Source organism: Trachurus japonicus, chromosome 16, assembly GCF_045865225.1.
Source record: "Trachurus japonicus isolate A0001 chromosome 16, Traja_1.0".
NCBI lineage: Eukaryota > Metazoa > Chordata > Actinopteri > Carangiformes > Carangidae > Trachurus > Trachurus japonicus.
The window spans coordinates 28057859-28081292 of NC_140922.1; the positions used below are offsets into that span (position 1 = coordinate 28057859).

General features: G+C 41.4%; 2 protein-coding genes across 2 annotated transcripts in view; one reads left to right on the top strand and one right to left on the bottom strand.

Moving 5' to 3' along the window:
- Positions 1–10065, bottom strand: part of LOC146972562 (dolichyl-diphosphooligosaccharide--protein glycosyltransferase subunit STT3B-like) — a 38980-nt gene extending 28915 nt beyond the window's left edge. The window contains exon 1 of the mRNA XM_085802962.1: positions 9138–10065. Coding sequence (XP_085659088.1) covers positions 9138–9493 — 356 coding nt within the window. The 5' untranslated portion in view covers positions 9494–10065. The remainder of the gene's footprint in view (positions 1–9137) is intronic.
- Positions 10066–15357: 5292 nt separating this feature from the next.
- LOC146972563 (syntaxin-12-like) lies at positions 15358–23218 on the top strand. Its single transcript, XM_085802951.1, has 10 exons — positions 15358–15408; positions 16829–16948; positions 17761–17830; positions 17966–18065; positions 19577–19714; positions 19833–19876; positions 20458–20557; positions 20645–20717; positions 20835–20917; positions 21663–23218. The coding sequence occupies exons 2-10, from the start codon at positions 16849–16851 to the stop codon at positions 21753–21755; spliced, it is 801 nt and encodes a 266-aa protein (XP_085659077.1). The 5' UTR covers positions 15358–15408; positions 16829–16848; the 3' UTR covers positions 21756–23218.
- The last annotated feature ends 216 nt before the right edge of the window (positions 23219–23434 follow it).

Genomic DNA, 23434 nt, shown 5'->3' on the forward strand with positions numbered 1-23434 from the left:
CGCCGAGACCCCCTGTAACTCAGAGAAGCCACGGATAACTCTGAAACTTCTCCCAGCCCTTAGTCGACATGAGGGTGAGTAGATAGAGTGAAATTTCAATTTTGGGTGAACTATCCCTTTAATTCAACTCAAGTCCTTGATGAAGTAAAACTCTGTCTCGCACATGGAGGTCTGGGCTCATCAATACACAGGATAAAGCTCGTCTTTTAATGCAGTCGATCGTCTGCGGCTGCCAAACAAATCCTGCTACATTTCAACTGCGGCTGGTGAAATTTGTCTTCATCTCTGATTCCTTCGCTCTAAAACTCTAATGAGCCTGTAAACTCAAAAAGACCTTGATGCATTTCCAGATGCTTCTCCCTGCTGCACAAACAGTGTTGGCAATGACATGAGGCTCCTACACTTTCAAGAGCCGTTTCCCCAACATGCAAAGGGGCTTTTGGAGACTTACACGGGGTGTGTACCAAAGTCTTACATATTGGCGGCGTAATCCAACTAATTAGTGGTGATTTTGTTTTAATCTTTCAAAGTCAGATGGTTGACAACATCAATACCAGGACAAAATACCTTCAGGGTCCACAACACGACACAAACAACCAGGAAAAACCAATGACAGCAGCAGAGCTTTTTTTAAAAAAACTCTTCTTTCTGGTTAGTAATAAGCAGAAAGAGCCCAGACAGAGCTGCAGGGAGAGGCCTAAAGCGCCACAAACGACATGCTGCCATAACAATGACACTGATAACGACAGTAATATTGGATGGATGAACTTATTCACCCGGAGCTAATGGATTTAGTGAGCGGGGTGAAATGTATTTAGATGCTTATTGGTTCATAAACACGGAGGGAAACCGAGAAGACAGCAGTTATCTTGTGCAGTGCGCTGCATCAATAATGCCATATAATAAGCAAAGACCTGATCTTGACTGTAATTTACAAGCTTGACTGAAGTGAATGTCGGCACCAAATCTGAAAAAAACATCTGGATATGTCACTTACAAGAGGACACGAGCAGAGACAAGACTTTTATCTGACAAGTTTGATTTATTTTTCTCATTAACTCACAGCCAAACTGGTGATAATACAAATCAATTCAAAGCTCAAACCTCTGCAACAGTCACCACCAACTTGTGCATCCAAATAATGTTTTCACAGCCACACGCTAATTTTCACTCACACAGACAGTGAAATTTTCACACGTTAGAGTTAAGTGTGGTGACGGAGCGTGACCATCAGGCTGGTGTACAAATAAAAAACATGAATATAAATCTCTAATAAAGTCTGATGTCTCTTTTCAACTGGGATCTTTGTCTTCACCTCCCTGTAGAGGCACTGAAGATCCAGCTGCATGTGTTTACTTGTCAAATGAACCGTAACAGATCCTCACTGCTCGTGTGTGCACCAGCAAAACTCATCCAATCCCCAGCAGATAAATGATCTTAAATGGGTACAAACGACTTTCTTCCATGTAACGTGAAAGATCTGCGAGCGCAGCACATTCGCTTTTAAACCGATGCAGTAGGAAATATGAGCTGAATCAGTCCGACACGCAGACTAATTCCCCCGCATGCCCGTGTAAAGCCGCCGGTGAGCTCGTCAGAGTCTCCTGACGCTGATTGAACATAAGGTAGAGGTGTGATGATACATGAGCCATGTGCCAGGAATGCACAGGTTTCGGAGGAAGCGGGTGCTGAGCAAGCAAACAGGTGAAGCACAGCAGGGTATTCACAGGGAGCCGTTTACTGCTGCAGCCAATCACAGGCCTGAGTGGGCACCGGCACCGGGTGATGATGTCGAGGAAGAACCGGATCGACTCTGTTCATCACAAACCTTTTATCAAGTTCAACGGAAGACGTCAGGAGTCTTTGTAAAAAAAAAACATAAACCTCATTAAAACATCATCAACCATCCTCATTAAAAAGTGATACAGAGAAGGTTACAGCATCAATTCAACTCATACCACCTTTCCCTCGTTCTTTCTGCAGCAACGGCATCCAGCAATATGTGGTGATGTGCATTAAACATATATGGAGCTGCACAGTGCATCTTTTTAAAAAGGATTTCCTAGACTCGCTAACACCAGACCGCATTGCAATCTCATTTGAGATCGAGCACAGGTCTGGTGAAGGTGCATTAACCTCCGAGTTGCGTGTCAACACATGTGGTTGTTGGTGGTAGTTTTGCAGAAGCAATGGCGTCTAAGGTCTTCTGCTGGTTTTGCAAAAAAAATGCTAGATGTTGCTTCTCCGTCATCATTGGCTTCTCCAATTCCAGACGGATCTGCAAAGCGAAATGGTTCACCCAGGCTAAAGTTTTCCTCCGGCAAAAGGAGACAAATGCTAACGTGCTAACACACTTTTGGCCAGTTCATGCACAACAAAACAACTTCATCCACTGCTTTAGTTTTAGTTTTTTTATGTACAAACTTCAATAAATCCATGACTAAATGGTTAGGAAATGGTCAGATTTATGCATCACAAGTAAACTTTGCGTTATTTCCCAGCTTAATGTGTTTCAACAGTTGTTGATTGTAGGTCTGAGTTGCAGTCAAATTGTTGATTATACACCAGCGAGGCTGTTTCACCCTCCCCTCTGAACGATAGCTTAAAATGACTCATCCCTACTCTGGATGTTCTGTAATGAAACAGCAGAATTAGTATTATGTAAGCTGACTAAAGGGGACCTTCCACATCTTCACAGCAGGAAGGATTTTCTGGTGAAAAAACAAATTACTTTCTGTGACAGAACCGAGCTTTGAAAAGGCATAAAAATATAGTGTTTATGATTAATTAAATAAGTTATTTTTTCCTAATGTTTGTACCCTCCAGATGCAGCGGGCCACCTGGTGCAACTGACCAGACTGTGAAAACACAGCAAGACATGTGTTGAAAATGAAAAAATGAAAAGCCACACAGAGAGTGGCGATTACCTTGTATATAGCAACGTGAGCTGTAAACTGTTATAAATTGGCGATAATTAGCATTTTACAGGCACAAACAGGATATAATGTGTGATTATTCATTCAACATGAAGTGAAAACTGCTGCAGGATCACTATTCAAACTGGCTTCAATTCATCATATCACCATACTCACCATCTGTTCACTTGTCACTAATGATGCAGTCAATTAGCACATTTCTGAAATACTTAGTTGTCTTTACACACCAGTCTGCCTGATACCAAGAAGATGGATCATGCTTATTTACAAATGTTTGCACACTTAAAAATGTTCCAAAAGTCAGAGCAGTGTAATAAATAAATATTAAATATTGCTTTTCATTTTTCTTGACAATATAATTTGCTGTCTCTGTAGCAACAAAACACTTATGTTTCTGACAATATACAATAATATTGTGACACATTTTACCTTCAACACATATATAGCTGCAGCTCCTGTGATTTTGATTTTGCAATTATGGTTTCAATGTGCAGCATTATTAAATATCTATTATCCAACAGGCCAATGAACAAGTGCTCATCTCAAGTTGCCGTTGTTACACAGTCTGCAGTTGGTCTCTAAAGCACAATTACTTGATTCTCCACCAAACAAAGTACTTAATTTGACTGAATTAGATTCATATTTAATACAAATCATCAAATCCCAGCACTACTCTACATCTAAAATAGTGGACAAATTGAAGCTGTGATCTGATGCTGGATCAGCGAAGTGAATAGACGTCATCCTCCAGGGACCAAAAAATGTCTGTGGCAATTTCCACAACAATACATCCAATAATAGTAGGAGTCTAGGAGACATGGACTGGACCGGCTGACAGGTCAGAACTGCCGTCCCCAGAGCCGTTGAGAGCGATTAAGCCCCTCAGACCCATTAGACTGAGGCTGGTGCTGAAGTACGACTGCTCACAGACTCTCTGCCTTTTTTCTTGTTCTTCCAAAGCCAAAACCTTCAGCCCATAATACCTCCACCAGGGGCAATAAACAACCAAGTCCTCCACTGTGCCTCCTGCATTTTTACACTCCTTTGCTTGTCTCATTATAACACTATCTTGTGGTCAAATCAAATCAAATAACAAGCCCTTCAAAATCAAAACAGAAATGATCTTTATAGATAGTTACAGCTACAATAGCAGCATGGTCCTAAACTTTCAGATGTAGAGGACAGAAACAGTCCGTCGGTCAGCCTACTTACTGTTCACAACACTGAGCTTCAATCTTGAAATAACTTGCACAGCAGTGACCTGTTTTAAGTGGCACAGTTCAAGCTGCATGATGTGCAAAGATGTCTACTTTGTGGAAACCTGCACACACAGCTAGGTTATTTACTGTAATGAAGTGGACACAACAGATTCCCACAAACTGACATGAATACTTCATATATATATATATCCACAGGACTGGAGTGACTCAGGATGGTTGGCTACGATAGCTTAAATCTGCTCGTCATCTGTCTGCAGGTATCAGACTATTGTTCTGTCAACACAAACACTGCAGAATGAGCAGGGTGGTATGTCCGAAATCTTCTATCATGCCAACAGCAATTATTATTTAAATTAAATTAGGAAATAGTCTTAAAAAGAGGGCGGGAGTTGGACAGACCCGACCACAGTCATCTGACAATATCACACACAGTCTGGACTGGTGTAGAGAACAGAGGACACACTAATTATGATGATTTGTAGAAGACGCTCTCCTCTGAGTTAATTAGCGGCTGTAGAGAGAGTGAGATCAGAGTTCAGCCTGGACAGTAGTACAACAGTAAACACAGCAGCAGGCGATCGTTTCTCAGTTCTCTCTCCCTTCGCTGGATCATTTCCTCATACGTTTCTCTGCAGCTAATGACAGTAGTTAAATTAGTGCGTTATAATTTCTGATTATGTGAGAGCAGAAAATGAAGTTAAATTGTTAAGTTCCTGTCTTCTGCTGCCTACCACTTATTCTATCAGACTCACTGTGAGCCGTGGTGCCAGACTCACTCCACCACTGCTCTACTCCTGCTGGTACAGCTAACAACACACTCAACTATTTGAAGCACTTGAATTTTTCTTAATTTCTCTCTGAGCCTTTTAAACCTGTCTGTTAAGTCTGTTAAAGTAGATCAGCTTAAATCTTCTGGAAGTTTCTTCTCCTATCTCCAGGTAGGATCTCTGCAGCTCAACCAGAGGAGTTGACAGTCAGGTCACCCAAAATTCAAATTCAACTCATTATCTACTCACCCTCATGTCGACTAAGGGCTGGGAGAAGTTTCAGAGTCCTCCGTGCCTTCTCTGAGTTATAGCGGGGCTCCGCGCAGCACTGCATGTCCATATGACGGTAGCGAATGGGCCTCACTTTTCTTCGTCCAAAAAGACACACCAAAAAAACATCCAAATACCTCCATAGTGCTCGTCTGTAATGTCCCTCTTGTATTGAAGCCCCAACATGAGAAATTGTTCAGAAAAAAATTAAATAAGTCTATGTTTTAAGCTTGTTTGTAGCGGAAGCTCCCAGTGTCTCAGTTCACTGCTCTGCCTGTGTCAATGCAGATCCGGCAGAGCAACACTGGGAGCTTCCGCTACAAACAAGCTTAAAATATAGACTTATTTAATTTTTTTCGGAACAATTTCTCATGTTGGGGCTTCAATACAAGAAGGACATTACAGACGAGCACTATGGCGGTATTTGGATGTTTTTTTGGTGTGTCTTTTTGGACAAAGAAAAGTGAGGCCTGCACCACACACTAACCTGGACATGCAGTGCTGCACGGAGGACTCTGAATCTTCTCACAGCTCTTAGTCGACATGAGGGTGAGTAGATAATGAGTGAAATTTGAATTTTGGGTTAACTATCCCTTTAACTTCTTCTTTTTCTTCTTCATTGCAGCTGATATTTTTCCTATTCTTCCTCAGATCTGAGCCTCGACACACTCCTGTTTCTGAGCTTCTTCCTCCTTGTGGTTTCTGCTCTGAGACCTCGTATAAAAACTGATGTGTCTCTTTCCACATCACGTCCAGCTCCAGTCAGATGAGTTTAACCCAGGTGGATCCAGTCAAGGTGAGGAAACATTTCAAAAGACCATCAAGTGAGATTGGAGGAATTTCAAGTGTCAGAACAACACAAAGCGTTTCAATACCGAATCTCTGCTCATCACGTTTCCAAACCTGTTTTCACTTTGTCCTTATGAGTAGATGAGGTGAAACAAATGTTTTCTTGACTTTGCCATGAAATTGCAACATAACAAAATATGAAAAGGAAGTCTGAAGACTTTCCAAACGCACTGTGTGGATGAGTCAAATTGCAGTCATTATGCATTTTGTCAAGAAAAATTAAGTGCTTGCTTGCACCACAGTTTCATAACAGGATAAATGTGTTTACTGTTTAGCACATGAAGTGCACTTCACACAAGGAAACAACAGTGGGCACTTGTTGAGCTGCGTAAAGCATCTTACACAAACAACACCAGTTATTTACCCACTGCACCTGAACCATCTGAAATGAATCGATTCTGAGATTGGTGTCGATATTCAGCTCGACAACATATCATGTCTTGTTTGCAACCAACAGGAGGAGGCGTATAACTTGTCAAAGTAAAAAATAAAATGAAAAAAACTGACCACCATGTGAAAATAATTGCACTTAAATCTCCTGCGCTCCATTACTCCTGCAGGCAGAGCTTTGAACTAAAGATGACAGGTGGATCAAATGCCGTCTCCTTGCCAGACCTTGTTCTGGGGGAGGTCCAGCTCACTAGCAGCTTTTAGCGCATCAGACAAAGAGACATGAGTTGCTGATCTGATGATGAAGCTGCTTTTTCTTTTCTTTTCTTTTTTCTTCCAGTTCCTGATAATGTTCAGTTGCATGATTAACACAGCTCCCAAATTCAAAAGCACAACCAAGCGTCTAGGGGCCAGCTGTGCGACGCCAGTCCTGACACGCTTCCACCGTCAGATCTAATGGCATGATTTCACATTTCTGAGGGGAAAAAGGACCCGTTAACTAACCAGCCACATCAAAATGACACATCAGAGAGGTGTGTGAGGAAGAGAGAGGGGGATTAAAAAAAGAGAACAAACAGGATTGCAAAGGGGGTGAAATGAATGTTAGCTCTCTGTTAATGACAAACCACAGAATGACAGAGTTTGTTGGGTTGGACTGTCATGAAAAAAAGAAATCACAAGTTTCTATCCTGAAGTTTCTTCTGGAAAAACAATAACCAGCTCTTTGCACATGTTCAAAATGGTCAACATGTCTAGTTAGCAAAAAAAACAACCCTGCAGATTCAAACTCAAGCCGGTTACACATTTACAACAGTTAGGCAAGACGAGCTACTTCCCATTCCTTAACACAAAGTGTGAGCACACACACTCAGACCGGTGGTTTCCCTTACAACATGTGGTGAGACACACTCATCTGATATTATCACTACTTGGAAACTGATTTGAAACTGAAAAAAAAAAAAAAAAAAATCAATTAGAAAGTGCCACCTGCCATTTTGTCAACCCAAAGCCAAATATTTGATTAAAATAATTTACATTACACACCCCGTCGTCTGATCTCAAATAGAGCCAGACCCAAGGACATGCATGCATGCACTTCACACATCTGTACACAACACACTGTCTGTCAGTGTGTTTAAAAAGAGGAAGATTAACAGAACAATGTATAAATTACACCCCCACTCCCCCTCTCCCCGCCGGCGTCACGCCACGTTAGTCTCCAAGACGTCAACATTAACTGAAGGAATCCTGCCCGACGACGACCAGTCAGTGTGCTTTCAAGCCTCCTCTTATATTCAGCAGACAGACGTGAAGCTGGCAGTTTAATCCACAATGCTTTCAGTGATGCAATGCAGACTTGGGCTATGCAATAGTCCCTTTGGTGTACAAATAATACAAAAAAAAAAAAAAGCTTGGACAATTTCTGGCATAAGCAACGCTGGGAGAGGTTTTGAAATGAAACACAAACAACATAATCAGTGGTCACTGCAAAAACAAAGCGTGGTTCACTTGGTCCAGCATGTGACAGTTTAGCTTGGTTTTTTACACCTTATCTTGCAGCAAAAGTCTGTTATAACCTCACTGTCCAACTCTGGAGCTGCACTGATCCTTCACACATCTGGAGGTAAAAATCCAGCAGCATGCAAAAAATATATACTGTATATTCCAGTAAAGTCTGAAGGAAATGAAACACCAAAATCCATTGATGTGAATCTGAAGGGTAACACAGCAGGAGCACATCTCAATTTAAGAGCAGATAACAGCTTCAACTTTATAAAGCTGCAAGGGAAAGAAAAGGAGGCAGCAAGAATAATGTGTAGGATCAGGATGAGGTGCATGAAGTCACTTAAACCCAGGATATCCTCTTTTCTTTTCTTTTCTTTTTTGAACAGATGCATGACACCAAGATATAAAGCTGTCACACACACACACACACCGGTCTATATCAGAGGTGCTACTATTATACTACTACTGCTGCTGCAACAAATCGCTGTGTTGAATGGACTTCAGCCACTTGCCACTTCACCTCGTGGCTGCTCCTTTCCGGGTTCAACTGGCGTCAGATGAAGCTGTCACTATTGTCCTCATTTACTCTGCTGTGATATCCCCACCCCCTCCACCTCCTTCTCCTCCTCTTCCCCCTCCTCCTGCTGGTGCACTGGCTGCTCATTGTTGCACTTTATAGTGAACTACAATGAATGGGGGTTATGGTGGTAGGTAGTGAGCAGATGAGCCCATAGAAGTGAGTGGTGCATGTTTATCAGCATAAAAGTCATTGATAAAAACGTTGTGCAATGACTTTACTGCACATAACCAAGTGTGAACTCATTGTATGTTGGATGGATGTGTGGTGCAGGTTGTAGGTGGAGAAATCAAACAGTCAGGAGAGTTTAGACGTGTTATAACTTATAGTGAACTACAATGAATGGGGGTTATGGTGGTAGGTAGTGAGCAGATGAGCCCATAGAAGTAAGTGGTGCATGTTTATCAGCATAAAAGTCATTGATAAAAACGTTGTGCAATGACTTTACTGCACGTAACCAAGTGTATGTTAGATGTGTGGTGCAGGTTGTAGGTGGAGAAAGTAGACGTGTTATAACTTAAAGAAACTCCAGGACAGTGTATGTGTGCAATGCATGTGTAAGTGTAAGTGTGTGAGTGAATGGAGATGGGGGGTTTGAGGGTAGGGTAAAACAACAACTCACCAGGGGTCAAACTCGTGGATGATGCTCTCGAACCGGATGACAGCGAAGAGCCGGGAGCTGAAGCCGGCCAGCCACGCCAGGAAGAGGATGGTGAAAGACAGCAGGGACTGCCATCCGGCCGGCTGCGACAGGCCGCCGGACAAACCTCCACCTCCACCTCCTCCACCGACACCAACAACTCCTCCTCCTCCTCCTCCTACACCTCCACCGTCTCTGTCTCTGTCTCTATCCGCCACCGCCGTGCTGCTGCGCCCGTTCCCAGAGTAGGACGACGCGCCGGAGTTGAGAGAGGATTTGTTGTGTTTGCTGCTGCTGCTGCTGCTGCTGCTCTCCGGCACCGACTGATGCTCCGCCATATTATTCTAACGTCAGTCCCGTCGAAGCAGGCGAGGAAAGAGAGAGAGAGGGAGAGGGAGAGCTATCTGGTATCACACAGGAAAAACACCCCCCTTGCTGCTGCTGCTGCTTCTTCTCCACCTCCTCCACCTCCCCTCCACCCCACCCCCTCCTCCTTCTTTTCTCTGCCACGCTCCACTTCCGAAACCACTTGCACCACCACCTTCCCACCTCTTCTTTGCGCGTCTCGCACCCACTCACCCCGAGGGAGGAAGAGGAGGTAGTGGTGGTGGTAGAGGTGGAGGAAGAGGACTCGTGTTTCCCTCCTCAGACAAGACTTTCCTCGACCTCTTGGCTTTGCCGAAACCACACGACACACACACGGCTATCACCAGCAGCAGCAGCAGCAGCTCCACGCATCGGACACTGGGAGTGGGAAAACGTGCGTTTGGTAAATTGGAGCCGCTGTTCCTCTTCTTTCTTTCCTTTCTTTCCTTCCTTTCCTTTCCTTTCCTTCCTTCTTTCCTTCCTTGGAGCAGCCAGCCAAGCCAAGCCAAGCCAAGCCAGCAGCACCAGCCAGGCAGCAGGCAGCAGGATGAAGGGGCGGGAGCAGCGTGTGGAAGCAGGAAGCGCCGTCTTTGTGTCAGCCTCTCACAGCCAGACAGGTACGGCTAAAGGAGGCGCAGGAGCTCCGCGAGCCGGCCAATCCCGGGAGTCCGCGCGCCAGACTGACAACGCGACGGACCAATCAGGAGCGAGAGATAAACCTGACCAGTGAGGATGACACGCGCACGCTGCGCTGAGTCCGTTGCCGTTGGTCGAAAGCAGAAGTCGATACATCTTGCTTTCCGTAGTTCGCCTTTTTTTTTCCACAGCACGTTGTCCACGCAATTTATTACGTAGGCTGCGCACTTTGATTAATGTCTTTATTTGAATGACTATTTTATTATTTGTAGCCTATAATTAGCATGTGTGTGTTTTTGTATTTATTTTCATAAGTAAATTTTGTTGATTCTTTCTTTCTTTCTTTCTTTCTTTCTTTTTATGTAGCCTATTTGTTTTTTTATTTGACCCACATGATATAGGCCTACAGTGGCACCCCTGGTCAAAATGTCTGATAATGTGAACAGTTTATCACGTGAAAGATGAAATGATCTCCGAAAAGGCCAAAAAAAAGTTACAAATGACACTTTCCCTTTATATTTATTTATTTTAATTACATTTTATTTTCATCTTTTACCTACATTTTCAAAATGACAGAGAAGGAAAAGGGCCAGCAGAAAAGGTTTGGCCACCCTGCATTAGCTAGTACCTAGCCCCCCCCCCCCCCCCCCCCCCTTAGAAACTATCACAGCGTGCAAATAGTAAATAGCTTGTCTGACACCTTGGTCAAAGTTATCTGATAGCTCAAGTTTCCCATTTTTGCAGGGTGCTGTGATGGTTCCCTTTTTCACTGTAAAACCGTAGAAAACAAAAAATAATACACTGATAGTGCTTAGAATATTGTAAAAGACTGTTTCATGTTTTACTTTATGCCTTTTGGAGATCATTTAATCTTCCACATTAGCAGACATTTTGACCAGGGGTGCCCAAACTTTTGCATGCCACTGTAGGCAAATAGTTTGAAAGCTTATTTCATTGATTTGACACTATCTTTATTCAATCAGTTATTTAGTATTTGGCGACTTCTTGAAGAAAATGAGCTGTTAAGAAGAGTTCAAATAAACTGTGACCCCAACTTCACCCCTTTTTTGCAGAAAACAACCATCAGATTAGACATTTGAATTTATTTGGAAAAAAACAAACAAATGGAAAACGTGACTCAGACTTTAATCAGTATGGGCACAAGTTGTCAGAGATCACGGCAGTGGTTTCTTGCAGCTCAGCACAGTTGGAGGTACAGTAACCAGAAACCGCACTTGCAGACTCTTATCATTTGCACCATCACGCCTTCACCGTCATCAAATCAAGTCTTCAAGGCTGCAGGAGTTGGCTGCAGGGCTGAGGTGCATCATGGGAAAGAAGTCAGTGCACCAGCGCCACAGTGTTTCAAGTCATGGATGAGTAAAATGCCACATACCCACATAGGTAAGGTTGAGTGATATGTTACCTTTACACTGACTTTATATACACACATGACAATAGTAGAGGTCATGTTGTATTTTGAAACAAACGGCTAAACTTTGCACAATTCTTCTTTTTTTTTTTTTTTAACCTCATTGCCTCATATTTGAGAAATACTTGAGCAAAACAGAGAAAAATTCTTAAAGTTTGTCAGTGGATGTATTGCCTTGCACATGACCGTGAGTCTATTCATTTAGTTACACTCCATCGTGGAGTGGGAGGGTGTGGGGTTTGAAATTTGGTTTTTAAAGACATTGTGTTTCCATGGAGATGAACTGTAATTTCAGATTCCAGGGGCTTGTTTCAAAGTATTCTTCTGAGTCCGGTTCTGCTCAAGGTTTCTGCTCCTTAAAGGGTTTTTTTCTGCTTCTTAAAAGGTTTTCCTCACCACTGTTGCCTGTCTCAGAGGGAATTGTTAGTTCTCTGTAAATAACCCTACAAAGAGAAGGTCTAGACCTGCACTATTGGAAAAACTGCTGTTTTTGTGTGTGTGTGTTTTGTTTTGTTTTTGGCGCTGTGCAAAAAAAAAAAGAAAAAAGCTGGATATAAGCAGAACTACTTGAAATATTATTATTTTTTTGCCTAGTCTGTGTACAATGTGAAGCTTTACAAAGTCAATAAACAAACTATTTTTTTTTTTTTTTTACATTATCACACTGATCTCATCATAGATTTTCAATACTTTTCCAAACGAACTCTGGTTGTCATCTGCACAGCCTTTCAGGAAGTCTGTAAAAAGCAACACAGTGCGGGGCTTTATGCTTTATGCTGACATCAGGCCTTGGTTTTGGCCAATGGCTACGCATGGTTAATCAACCTAAAGACATTTGCTGATTCTGAAAGCTATTAGTTCATGCACCTTATTCTATCACTATACCCCTTAACACAATACGGTAATTTTCTCAAGACGTTATTGGGGCATAATAAGTCATTCCCAGTGACAGCTGTATATAATTTATTACACCACTGACTTACTGAAAAGGAAATGTTAAAAGTTACTCCAAACCAAGGGTCCAATCCAGAAGCCTCCATGGGCCTGTATCTGATTCCCAGGTTGCATCCATGATACTGATAAAAAACAACTCTCTATCACCCTCTAATGGGGAGGTTAGCGGCCTTTGCAAGTCCTGCCCAATCCTCAGGCCTCACCCAACAGCCACTGGACGACGTATAAACAAAATTATACAGAAACTTTAAATACGACAGTACAATACAACTCTGGGTGTAAACACTGTGATGAATCCTTATAGAAGCATGCTCAGTAGCTAATAGATCCTTATTACATTAGCACAATATTACATGTTTTGACAGTGCAGCCATGGGAGTAATTTATGAAGTGTGGGTCATTGTCACTCTTCATGTACTGCAGAATCAGTGAGGATCTTACAATCGAAACACAGGAAGCAGTTTGTGGTTAGCTCTAGTTCTTCTGCTAGCAAAGTGGCAAACCATGTGTGTAAAACTTAAGTGAAGGTGTCAGAAAGCTTTCATGGTTTCAGTTCTTAGTTCACATATCCTGTAGATATACTGTAGCGCATGTCCGGTTTTAGTATGTTCATTGACTGTTCACCCATTCAGATGTGGTTAAAATACCAGTAAATCAAAGAATTATGGTTAATCTGGTAAAAAGGAGGCGTGAGAAATAGGTTATTCTAGCCTACTGAGTTAATCCTATTCATCTAAACCTTGGGAAATTCTGTTTGTATTATTGTAGATGGCAAATAAGAAGCATTCTTAGTTTAGGAAATATCTTATTCTATGAAGAACATTTTGGTTTGTTGGCTCAGGGGTCATTTTATAATTAAGCTTCACCATCTCCTGTAACTCTGCACCGGTAAGTGGTGTAAACAGATGGGTCTTCACTATCGGCAGGAAAATAAAAAACTCCTTTCACCCATTCAAACCACAAAATCAATCTGTGTTTGTTGCCCTATTGAGTTTTAATAGATTTCCACAAAAAAGATGTTTATTACTGAGTAAGAGAACGTCTCTGGTAAGACCGAGTGTACAACTTTGCCTTGAGACAAGAAATTGAAAAAACATCAAAATCTGCTTTTGTTTGCCCAGAGCACCAGTGTTGATGGGAATTTCCCCTTGCAGAATACAACTCTAAAACTGAAAATGTAGAATTTCCTGCCAAGTTATTAAACTGAAACCACAGTAAAATGTATGGAAATCTGTTCAATGCAGCAGTTTAGGTGCTATGAAGTAATTTCTGGCCACTTTGAATTACTGCACCGTGCCAGAAAATTACCAATCATGTGGGAGGTAAATCAAGGCTGTGCACATGCAGAGGGTGAAAAATAAAATTCAGGACTGTTGTTTGTCTGTGTAAGGAATGGTTTGTGGAAGAAGCTGAGGTGGGAAAGATACAAGAGTGTTTTAAATCTTACAGGCCTGTAACGCTAAGACATTTAAGCCTCTTGATCTGTTCATCAGCATTTACTGCGAAACAAAACCAACAGCTGGACAGAATGCAAATGCTTCCTGTGCAATAAATAGACCCTGAAAAGACACAATTCATGGATGAGCAGCTTTGCTGAAATCCTTTGTTTTCAAAAGATTTGTTCACGGCAATGTCACTCAGGTAAGATCATTATTTTAAGACTGGATTCATTATGTACAGTGCAACATCAGCTGTACTTTGTTGCATGGGCTGGAGGATCAGGGAGTTACAAAGTTAGAAAATCCAAACCACACTATGTCAAGATTTTCCCACTGCTTTAATTACCTCCTTCAAAGAGGATTTGTTTGTTTATGGATAACACACACAAAAAAATTAAAAATAAAAAAACCACAGCATCAATTTGCACCAAACTTAGAGTGGGCCTGAAAATTAGTCCATTCAGGAATTTGCTATAAATAATAATAATAAAAAAAAGCCTTTCACTTTTATACAAAATTATATATTTTCATCAACATTTATAGATTTTATTTACCATTATAACATTATGACCTCTGCTGAAAGTCAGTGAGCAGATGTGCATTACATTGATTATCATGAACCACTAGGCCTACTTGTTGTTGCACAGACAATTAAATTACAACAAAGACTCAAGACTCAGCCATCTGACATTTTCATTGAATGCACTTTATGTAATTATGTTTTTCATATTTCTCACTGCTTAATGTTGACTTTTTAACATGCAGTTCTTCACACTGCTGCATTTACACACTTTCTTATTAGAGGCAATGGGGAAAGTCATGGGACAGTCACGAGATTAGGCCCGAGAACAGACACTGGCTTGTTACACTGAGCCAACGTTAAAGGTTTTCATGGAGATCTTTGCTTCTTATATTACAGCGGTAGCTTCCAGGATGTAAAATGTTACTAAAATACCTTGTGAATTTATGTCATGAAGCTGAAACTGTTATCAAGTCACAAGTGCGTCATGGCAAACGCTAAAAGGTTTTAGAGTTATGTGAGGTTCAGGGTCAGGTAGGGAAAAAAAAACACACCAAACGAGAAATAGATCTCACGTCCCCCCAAAATTCACTCAAATGTACCACAGGGCAACTCTGTGCGAACTACAACCCGAAGCAATCAAATATAAGTTCACATCTTTGTCTAGTTGTGGGTTAAAATTGTAATTATCCTTCGTCATCATCTCTACGTACTTGTATTTCCCACCCTCCGGCCGGACCGTGAACGCGGCGCTAGAAAAACGGCCGTTGGATTAAAGCGCGTCGTCGAGCGTCTGACGTCACGGACGGCTGGGCTCGGGTTTGCTAATTGTGACACAGAAAAATATTTATCTGTGACATTTGGGAGCAACAGACGCAGTAGTCGACACCAGTTTCCTACTACAAAGTAAGAAATATGTTGTGGATATTGATAAAGATGTGTGTTACATGTTACTGGAGCTGTTAAAATCTGTTGTTGGGGGAGAAAAAAACAAACAAACACCACCACCACAGCTAAATTAAACCAGGCTCAAATTGATGCGCGACACACATTACGACCTGTTATCGACGCTGAGTAACGATTGGATAGTATTTAATTTATTTAGCGTTTTATTCCCTGTCATTTGCTTTATTTACCTGCGTAGCATTAGCTCTTCTTTGTATTATATCACGTCGCCAAAGAAAAAACAGTGTTAATGTGGTGTCAATAGCAAACTGTCTGTTGCAAGATTAATCCACGTGATTACATGGGTTTGGCTTTCACTGCCCTATATATCTCTCTATTTGGTGCTAGACTCTTATAATAATGAACTGTCACTGTCGGCATTAAACGTCTTTTCCATGTCATGGTGCGTTATAGATACCTATATTTATATATTATAGATACAGAGAAGAAAGAAACGCTGTGACACACACTGTTGTTGTTTTGGGTGTGTAGCTACTCCATCATACAGTATTTGATAGGACACAAAAACTCACCTTTTGTGTAAGTACCTGTGGTAGATTTCAGCTCCACAGACTGAAATGAAATAGGAACAGATCAAGCTGTTTTATGAATGAAATTTTATCAACATTTGTGAAAAGTAGAGGTGAAAATTTGATATGATATTATATTGATAGAATGGGAAATGATTGAAATGTTTAACAAAATCTCAAATTCTCCCACTATTGTTGAATTCATCTGCTGTTTTAACACAATCACTTCCATTCATATTGAATCACAACCCCCCCCCTAAAATATAGCTTAATATGACATTTTATATCACATATAGGATCTTTTGCTTAATTACTATATTATACCATATTATACCATGATGGATTATGAAAGTAGTTGCTGATCAATTTTCCACTGCTGACTGATCAAATAATCATTATTAGCTCTGTGAAACATGATGCACTGATATTGATAATAAGGCTCTACTTATACAATAGAGTGTTCAGGTTAAGGTAATGTTGTGGTTTAGGCTAGATGTCAGAAATTGTGAAAAATCGATCATATCTGACTTTTATGGTCCAAAAAAGCCGGACTTTTAGTTTATATTTCAAGTCATTTTGCTGTGAAGGCCTGTGTAAAAAACTGTCAATTAGGTTGATATTTCTTGGGCAGCATCACATCATTTTCTAATGTTGGACAAAGTTTTCCAAATGAAAAAAAAAAAAGCTCATTCCAACTCTCAGGAATTTGAGCCAATCCCAAACCAGAAAAAATAATAAACCAAACCAAAACCCTTTTAGTATTATAACCCCAAAATAAATGAATAAAAATGTAATGTAACCAAAATGAGCTCTGTCTGTATTCAGTTGTGGTTTGTGTTTTTGTGCGACAGGCCACTGGGCTGCAGCCAGGATGTCCTACATGAGAGCAAACAGCAGCCGGTCCCAGCTGCGGGACGTCAGCAGCATTGTGCAGGCATGCAGCTCCAACATCCAGATGATCAGCCAAAACTGTGAGTGTACACTGCGCCCAACACACACACACACAGTAGGGGGTGGGAAGAGACACAGAGGACAAGACAGACACACTCTATATAGGATTGTGTGGTCATTTACTAAAAGCCTTTGTTTTGGATCCAGTCTGTGGCTCTTCCCAGTGTTTCATCCCCTCTCTCTCTCTCTGTCACTCAATTTCCCATCACTTGCATGACTCGTATGACTGTAATAGTGGTAAACGCAAAGAAAAAGTAGTTTATCCCAATTTTAACTGTCTCTCTTTGTGATCATTATGCAGTAAACACAGCTCAGTTATGGCCTTATTTTTGTGCCTCATTCCTCGGGACACAGTGGGACTCTCAAAGCACAAAATAAACACACAAATTATATTTTGGAAGAGAACATGAGCAAAGAATAACTTGACCTGAGCAAACCAAGAATGTATTCTTTGCTCATTAAATTTATTTCTCTGCATGCTATTATCCACAGTTGCACACAGCACTGATGTCTCTCACTCAGTTTAAAAATATGACATCATCCTCAGTCTTTGTCTTTAAGTGATGTGTGTGTGCTGACTGTCAGGATCTGACCATAGGTGGTGCAGCGATACAGTATATTAGGTTACCTAGTCTTGTAACTCTTGACAGAAGTGTACATAGGAACTACCTAATCATGCATGCATAGAAAATAAAGGTAAAGCTACATAAATGATGAAGACGGAGCATACAACAGGAATGATTAGAGTACAAAAAATACATTCAAATCCAGATCAATATTAAACTCTTCCACACGTGAATTAATTGCACAACATTGTTCCTTTTCTCTGCAGCTGGTCAGATCCAAAATCTCCTGCACCAACTGGGCACAAGACAGGAAACCTCAGAGCTCCAAGACAGGCTGTGAGTTCTGTACCTCGTGTAGTATCACACATTATCATTATAATCTCATTCAGTTTGTGACCAGGAAGACCTTTAATTAAATGTGTCGTCTTTGTTTGTATTGTTGTCGTTGTGTTGTGTTGTTCTCCTCTGCAGCCAACAGCTCCAGCACAACACCAACCAGCTGGCCAAAGAAACCAACAGACACCTGAAAGAGCTGGGGTCACTGCCTCCACCTGTGTCCACCTCAGAACAGGTCAGTCTGTAAACACAGTAGAAATATATACATATAGTATTTATCATGGTCATGTCGGGTAGGTTGTCCACATTTAATACTGAGTTTGTAGGAAATAACATAATCTTTGTGTGTGTGTAGCTCTGGCCAAGAGATGTACATAACAGTTGTATGGTTATGTGTGAAATATCAGATTTGAAATATAAATTCAAGGAATGTGGAGAGAGTCACGCTGATTTTTTACAACATACTTACATGTTTCCATCACATGAGGTCGGAGTGAATCAGACTTTTTTTTACATGCCAAGAAATCAAAGTCTTTTACCATGAAACACACCACAGTAACACTGGGTATAGCTCCTCACTTTGCTCTCGAAACAGCCTAATTTCTTTGTGCAAAAGGTCCAGTGTGTAATAAATGCCAAGGTTTATTGGCAAAATCTGAATATACTACCCATGAATAAGTGTGTAATTGCTATAAAATAAAATTTGTTTGGTTTTCGTAGCCTTATAATTATTCTTTTATATATACATATAGCAAGGGTCTTGCTTTAGAGAGTGTCGCCATCTTGTGCCGCCATGTTTGTACGGCAGCCCGAATGGAAAATGGTTTAGATCTTCACCTCATCGCTCCATGCTCCTGAAATAGTCCCAGTCATTCCAGTTGTGGAAAACTAGCTAGATATCACGGTTTTCCCCCCATTTTACACACTGGCCCTTTAAGTTCTGCACCAGACAGTTTCCACCTCAGTCACCGAGACAGCAGGCTGGATATTTTAATAGAAGTGCAACAAACATTACACAGAACTTAAATGATAGGTCATCTTGTAAAAATCTTTCTGGGAATCTGTACCTTTTTGGCATCTGTTTCAGTAAATCAGAGAAACCGATTCAACTGAGAAGATGAGTTTTTTGTTTTAATATGAGACATTTTGATCCACCTTCCATACCCGGTGGCTGTAATGCACCGACTGGTCGTCTGCCAGCCGCCAATAAACCTCAAAGAAGAAGAAGACTTCCTGTCTTTGTCGTTTTCCTGCCAGTTTTCTTTGTCACCTTTTCCCATCAGATAATTATCTCTCAGTGTTTCAAGTCTTGTTTTTTTTACTTTTTTGGACCCATCTCTCTGGTTTTGACCCGTGCAGTCCTCACCGACACCATCCTGTGAGCCTTTTGTTTCTCGTTGTGCCACATAAATAACGGAGGTGCAGTAAAGCTGCCTTCGAGTCTTGGTTCCCCTTTTGTTTCCATGACCTTGCACCAGCAGGGCTGTGCAATCTGTCCACCAGGGGCCCAGTGGGCATTTTATGTGATGATGAACTCAAAAAATTTGGATTTGACTTTATGCCTGTATGGTGATTGGAAAGGGGGCGCCTGCAAGGAGACTGCTCTGAGGTTAACATGCAAGGTCAAGTGTCAGAAACGCTGAGGTTGAAAGAGTCTTTACCACCTGCTGATACATACTCCTACTTGCAATTTTTTTTCAGTTTGGATGGATAGAAAAACAGAGTTTGTCTTCATCTTTCTTACAGAAACAACAAAAGCTGCAGAAGGAACGTTTGATGAGCGATTTCTCTGCAGCCCTCAACAATTTCCAGGTGCTGCAGCGGCGGGCGGCTGAGAAGGAGAAGGAGTCGGTGGCCAGAGCTCGAGCTGGATCCAGAGCCATGGTGAATACCAGGGGAAAGACTGCGTCACCTTTCCAGTCTGTAGCACAACACGGATGACTTGGATAAGCGGCGATGTGAGCAGATGTCGATTTAACTTATTTATCGTTTCCGTCCGCAGGGGGATGGAGGAAATGTGGACGATCAGCTGGTCACATTTGAAAAGTATGTATTTGACCTTCAGTAAAATCTCTGTTCAAATGTTCAACATTTTCCTCCCTGTGCAGTTAGTTGGGTGTAGAAAAAAGTCCACAGCAAGGACAAACTGTGTTCCTGTCTGTTCTCTGAGTGACTGCACACTGTATCGTTAGTGCACTGCAGAGACATTTCCAGTAGAGCTAAACCAAGCTTTTAGCTGATGTATAAAATATAAATATAGACTGTACTCGCCAATTAGTCATAGGAAATGTCAGCACAGCGATGCTAAAGGTATGTACAGTAAGAGGTCAAGGTCTTATCTTCCACCTGCTGCAAAGTGGAGCAGACAACAATAATAATATTAAAGTTATGTAAAAGCATTGATATAATAATGACCAGAACAACGTTAAATACTGATAAATATTCATTATGGGTCAGGCTCTAATTTCCCCCAGCTGTTTTAACTCACCTTACATCACCTTCAGTATTGTGTGCATACCAGATTATTTAACAGCTATTTGTTTAAGCACAATGTTTGCTAACCCTTTTTAAATATTGAATTAATAAGGAAGATAAAGTATTGAATTAATATGCATGTGATTTTGCAGGGAAGATGAGTGGGCTCAGACCCAGACTGAGGAACCCGCCGTTACAGAGGAGGACCTGGAGATCATCAAGGAGAGAGAGACTAACATCAAACAGCTGGAGGTAACAAACAAAAAAAACCCACAGGAGCACTGACACCTTTACATGTAGGTCACCTGTTCACCAGTTGCCCCTGTCCTCCTCCCCCAGGCCGACATCCTGGATGTGAACCAGATCTTCAAGGACTTGGCTGTGATGATCCACGACCAGGGAGAGATGATCGGTAAGTCAGAGGAAACTCAAGTTAGTTTTAAGTTGATTGTTTGTATGGGTCGTGTACGTATGTGTGTGTGTTTGTGTGTGTGTGTTCTCATTGAGGCATCTGTGCTCCGATTAACAGACAGCATTGAGGCCAATGTGGAGAGTGCCGAGGTTCATGTGGACAGAGGGGTGGTCCAGCTGCAGAAGGCGTCTTATTATCAGGTACGCTGATGAAAACTCTGACTGTAAAGACATAAAAGTATAAAATACCATCAAGATTTATTGTTAAATAAGCTAAACAATTAAGTTTAAAGGGATAGTTCAACATTTTGGCCCCATTGCCGTAATACCTATAGTCTTAGGAGTAGGTTCATTACCTTTAATTGTCGGTGCAAGCTATTTTTAGAACGGCGGAGCAGAGCCGTGAGCTGCTCAGAGCTACGCTACAGAGGCTAATGGGATTTCTTGGTTTCCCTCAACAAATACACAATCCAACAACTCCAAAACGCTCTGGTGGACAAGTTGTGACCTGCAAATTCACCACGCTATGAGATAATATGAGATAATAACAAAATGTTACGAGACAGAGTTGTTTTCGAGGTAAATTCATGCAAAACCCCTGATGCGCGGCAAGCAGTCTCTGCATTTGCCTCGAAAACAACTCTGTCTTGTCATGTTCCGTTATTATCTCATAGAGTGGTGAATGTGCACGTCACAACTTATCCACCAGAGCGTTTTGGAGTTGTTGGATTGTGTATTTGATGAGAGAAACCAAGAAATCCCATGAGCCTCCGTAACGTAGCACTTGCACAACTTGCACCGACAATTAAAGGTAATGAATCTACTGCTAAAACTATAGGGATTATGGCAATGGGCCAATGTTGAACTATCCCTTTACCATGATACCACTGTAATGTAAAACACTGACATTAACTCTGACTCTGACTTGATTTTTTGTTGTGTGCAGAGGAAATCCCGCAAAAGGATGTGCATGTTGGCCATGGTGGTGTCGCTTGTGCTCACCATCCTCATCATCATCATCTGGCAGGCCATCAAATGAGAGGAGAGGCACCACCCAGTGATACCTTCAGATGACTTCCTGTGTGTGTGTGTGTGTGTGTGTGTATGTGTGTATTTATGTGGGATAAATGAATGGCAGTAAGTGTTTTTCTTTTTTTTTTGTCCTTTTGCTTTAAAAAAGCTGTTTAGCAACGTCTTAGGAACAAATCTGCCAATATTTTGAGATGATATTCAAGATTTTCAAATTTATTTTGTTTTCCTGAGTTTTAAATAACTGACATACTGTATATTCAGTGCTTCCTCTCGTAGTTGTGGAACAGTAAAAGCTCCACTGAGATCATGTTACTCTCTCCACCCCCCCCCCACTCACTGCTGGGTTTGTGTTTTGAAACCCAGGTGGAGAAAGTTGTTCAGTCAGGTTTTCATCCCTTGCGAAGAAACTGAAGAAACTTATCCATGTTTTTATTTCCTCCTACCTCCTTTTTACTGTAAATCCCTGCTGTCAAAAAATCAATGCACCTACAGTTTGTTCAGATGCTGCAGCTCGGCTCTTTACTCAGTGTTCACATCGCCGCTGTCTGAGCGTCTCCTCGCTGACTGTCCATTCATTTTAGGATTTATTTTCACCAGGCTTCACCAGACAGACACCTCCTCCTTATATTTCTGAGCTTTTATCCCTTTTATGAGCCAGGATCCAGTCTGAGTACCTCTGGTGGTTCAGTGTTGGCTGTTCAAGGTCATGGTTGGAAACCAAAGAAAGAAAGAAGAAGCTGCCAGACAAGTGCAGAGTCAGTTCCCTGTTTTTCACTTTTTAAAAAACACATAAGAAGCTCTTTTTTCTGTGCGATAGGCTAATCTTTCTAATTTTCATTCACATTTAATTTTAAATTGTTTAGATGTTTTATATTTGACTCATGTGGAGCACTTTGTTACTTGTATTGAAACCGCTATACTTGCATTATTGTTATTATTATTACTGCTTCTAATAGAAATGATGATCAGATGGGGATCATGCGGGCCAGAGAACATGGATTGTATTGTAGATGGTTTATTATATTTTATGTAAATTTTACAACACTTAAGTTGTAGCCTCAAAATAACGGCAGTCGGTCAGTTAATGTCAGATTATGATTGTGTATGACTGAGCAGTGTGTGTGTGTGTGTGTGTTTGTGAGCGAGAGCGTATATCTGCACAATAGTCTGAGAATAACAAACAACCCTGCATCCCGACACAAACGTACCGTAATGTTTTTCAGTGTTACCTCTATCACTACAACAGGACTGTGTCTTAAATCCAATGTTGCACAAATTTGTCCACAGTGAGCTCACATAAACCCTGCTGTGTTGTTTGAGTAATGAAGTGTATTGCTGATGTAATGTAAGGAGTGTCTTACTTATAACGCTGAAGGAAATAAGTAAATGTGTGTCTTTAACTAAAACAGTTCATGTCACTGGACCTGCACCACTACAGAGAGAACTGAATACAGATCCACCTGATCAAACAAATGGAGTCGTGTCTCATTTTGTCCACCAGGTGGCGCACTAAGCATGTTCAGAATAGGCATCAGCATCATTCATATCTCCATAACCGTACCACCTGCGAGTCTCTACATCTTTCTTGTGGGTAAAATCACACCAGCACCATATGCAGTGTACCGACATCCCTGCTCTCCAGAACATTTAAAGTATCCATGTTGCTCCGTTTCCTGCCAAATCACA

What these genes read in the sequence shown, in the direction of transcription:
- LOC146972563 (XM_085802951.1), top strand. Translation starts at nt 16,849, where the DNA reads ATGTCCTACATGAGAGCAAACAGCAGCCGGTCCCAGCTGCGGGACGTC. An exon ending in TCAGAGCTCCAAGACAGGCT is followed by an intron (nt 17,831 to 17,965) that starts GTGAGTTCTGTA and finishes TCTCCTCTGCAG; the next exon opens with CCAACAGCTCCAGCACAACA. An exon ending in CTAACATCAAACAGCTGGAG is followed by an intron (nt 20,558 to 20,644) that starts GTAACAAACAAA and finishes CTCCTCCCCCAG; the next exon opens with GCCGACATCCTGGATGTGAA.